General features: G+C 39.9%; 1 protein-coding gene across 1 annotated transcript in view; it reads right to left on the bottom strand.

The window, feature by feature from the left end:
- Positions 1 to 3,471, bottom strand: part of si:dkeyp-14d3.1 (transmembrane protein 132C) — a 121,022-nt gene that overhangs the window by 14,627 nt on the left and 102,924 nt on the right. The window contains exon 6 of the mRNA XM_035658151.1: positions 330 to 538. Coding sequence (XP_035514044.1) covers positions 330 to 538 — 209 coding nt within the window. The remainder of the gene's footprint in view (positions 1 to 329; positions 539 to 3,471) is intronic.

The following is a 3,471-nucleotide window of genomic DNA, read 5'->3' as shown; positions in this document are numbered from 1 at the left end:
TAATATTCATAGGTATGTTTGTATGTCGCCTTCCATGGAGTCCACCATGTTTCTACAGTAGCCCAGAGTTCACACTCTGTGTTGTTCTGACACATTCAGAACAGAAATGGTTTTTCCATTTGAATTTAAATTGTGGCTTTTAAAATCTCTATATCAAAATAAATTAAATGAATATCACAAACGTTTGACAACTAGTTGACTAATAGCTTGAACCATCAACTACTAGATGACTAGGAAAATCTTGAATTGGGGGCAACCCTAGTAGTCTCATAGATGGAAAAACTTACAATACAATACCCTGTGCCTGACAGAGGAATAGAGTACTGTACCTCTGACTGGTCGCAGTGATGGGTACCCTCCAACCTTTGATCTGGCTCAACTCCGTGTCTGAGACCTCAATCTGGAGGGGGAGGCGAGGGATCCATACGTTGAGCTCCAGCTGAGCGCTCAGGTATCCGTAGGTGAAATTCACCATCATCTTCACCTTGCCCTTCATCTCCTTGCCATTCACGAAAACGTAGTCACACCTGTCTGACACCTGCGTGGGAGGAGAGGGTAAGGATTAAGAAAGACAGCATTTAAGTTGAGCTCTTCTGACAGTTGCACGAGGTGACTACACAGCGAATTACACAGTGCAATATAGTGTAGAGCGTACACTGTAGGCCGGGTCCTCCGAGTTGATTATAAGGCTACACTCCTGAGCTCTCTACTGATACAGTATTCCTGTAACTACTTTGAACAAGATGAAAGGTCCTCTATGTGCTCCACACTCAGGAAAAGAGGGAGGAGGGCAGTAAGGACATCTTTGAACCTGAGGGAAAACAGGTCATGGTCTGCTCCTCTATTATAGTTCTGCCTGCAGCTAAAAGAAGAACCAACAGATGGAAACTAGTAAGAGGAGAACAGTTGTCTCTTGATAAAATGACCAAATTTAAAGCCATCTGTTTCATAAATTGCTTTACAAATGGAATGAGTGGGTCAATTTAGTGCCATCGAAAGACACAACTCCTTGCTTACTGTCTTTGAAGCATCTCCTGTGCTTTCTTTACTCATACCAGCTTTTGATTAATGTCCAGAATCTTCTCTCTATCTCTCTCTCTGTCTCTTTAAAACCCTTATGATATGGCCACGCAAGTATTACAAACCCCCACCACACACAAATACACAAAAAGCCAAAGAAGATCTCAAGAGGGATATCCAGCAGACACACACACACACACACACACACACACACACACACTCATAGAGGTAATTAATCAGTATGTCTTAAACAGAGATACCCTGTTTTTGGGCTCTTTGTCAGTCCTATTGATCCCATCATAGAGCAGACTACCATGGCTGGAACCAGATGGAATTGGATGGTCTGGGGAAATATCTTTTTTTTTTCTACCTCCAAGTTATTTCTCCACAGCGAGATAAAACCATAAACAGCCATTCATCATGAAGCCGCGGCAGGATATCCTCTGTGACCAGAAAAGTTTGTGTGTGACAGATTCTATAGCTTTGTGGGAGCTCCCTCTGCTTCACATCACCTCTAGAGTGAAGCCAGCAGTAGACTTTCTGTGGAAACTAACTTTGTCTGGTTTGTATATATAAGATAAATTAAATAAAAGCAGATATTTGGAGATCAGCTGCATTTATTTTACACTCTGCACTGTGGATCCTGTGTTAGAATTGGTGGCCTTTGTAGCAAATGTTTGTGGTGATGGTGTTTGCTTAAAGGTCATACGATTTAAAGCAGGAACAACTACTAGCCCAGAGCTGAGAATATCATCACACTCCCGCTGCCTGTGTTGGTATCGCAGCCCCTCTCTGTGGGTTGTTTACACAGCCGGTCTGCTCTATGTGCAGAGAAACTGAAACTGCTGTTTTTCTCATCTACATCGGCAAATTAATGATTTATTTTGACCAAACCAGAGTTGGTGATTGTTGGAACAGTGGAAAGACTAAAATGTTTTATTTTGTTTACATCCACTTTGAATGAAGTTACGACGTTATGATGACATGCAAGGTAAAATCACAGCATTTGTCTACGGAGTCTGGTGGAGAGTGATAGAGATATTACGGCTATATCCAGTTAAACAAAAAAGTCTATCTCTGTAGGGAACCGTAGAATAACAATCTGAGCTGATCAGTGGCAAAAACAAGCACTGTTAGTGGATGTACTCTGACAGGCTCCAAGGATTAGGTAACATTACATGGCAGCAATAGCAGCCTGTTTTGTCTATTTTCTCATTAAAACTCAATGAATTAAGGATTTATATTAACCAAATCAATGTTAGTGATGACTGTGGAAAGACTAACGAAGACAGTTTTGTTGCGTTTTCTTTTGTTTCAGTCCAGTGTGTTTTACATTTATCTGTTAGGTAAAATTACTGGTTTTGTCAATGGAGTCTGGTTGACCGTAGTGTCCATTATTTTGGTCTGAGATGCTGGTGCTCTAGTGCAACATCTAGTGGCAAGTAAATTTCATATATATAACCTTTAATCAAAGTACCCACCAAAAGTACCTTTTTACATTCATATAGAGCAAATGTGAAAACTGAGGCATTTATTTACGATTATGCTATTTCCACACGTGCTTAGTCATCGTCAGCTCCTGCTCACTCAGTTTTATGTATGTCAAAGAAAGGAGGTTTAGCTGTTGCTGTCTTTCTGGGTCCAGTTGAGGTAATGAAAATGACCAGACAGTCAAAACTCCAGGAATGAGGTTGATTGTAATCACCACACTTAGTCACAGATAAATGTTGAGAGTACTCAAATCAAAGATGGGACTTAATAACAACTAGAACACAACTGGCTGTGTGGCTGTTGCAACTATTTTTAGTGACTGCCTGCAAAGATCAGACACTGAACCAAACCACCAAAATGCAGAGAACATTATCACAGAAGTAAAATAAAGAAACCTTACATTTCTTCTTATTGGTGATTACAGTTTTGAAGTAAACAAGCCAAAACAAACACCAATGATCTTTATACTGATTTCTTACAAATAGAAAATACAAACAGCAAGCTAACAAAAGCAGCTGACTCATGGACGACTGTTTTTAAACCTTAACTTTGGTGTTATGTCCGTAGCCATCTTGGTTTTTTGGAAATGTATTATTTATTTATATTTGGATGAGAGGGTGGTGGGTGATGTACTGCGAGTTGGACGGTGCTTGGTATTTGCTCTGTTTTTAAATAGGAAAAAATGGCGACCAGTGTGGTCTCAAACATTCTCATATTACAGATTAAAAGCACAATAAAATATGTGTCAGAAAATAGACAATGTAGTAACAGAATATTGATTCATATTTGATCAGCACTGCCTATAGGTTGAAAGTTTGATCATTGCCAATCACAAAGTAGCTATGCCCTAAAGCATACCCTGCTTTATGGTCTGTTTTACGCTAAATGGGTCCATCATTTACTAACGTACTCCTTCATGCTGTATGGAAGGAGACTGAACTAGAGATTGAGACCATAAAC

This window comes from Morone saxatilis, unplaced genomic scaffold, assembly GCF_004916995.1.
Source record: "Morone saxatilis isolate NCDOM2014 unplaced genomic scaffold, NCSU_SB_2.0 Contig16, whole genome shotgun sequence".
NCBI classification, from domain to species: Eukaryota; Metazoa; Chordata; class Actinopteri; family Moronidae; genus Morone; species Morone saxatilis.
Note: the sequence above shows the minus strand (reverse complement) of the source record. Positions and strands in the feature narration are given on the sequence as shown.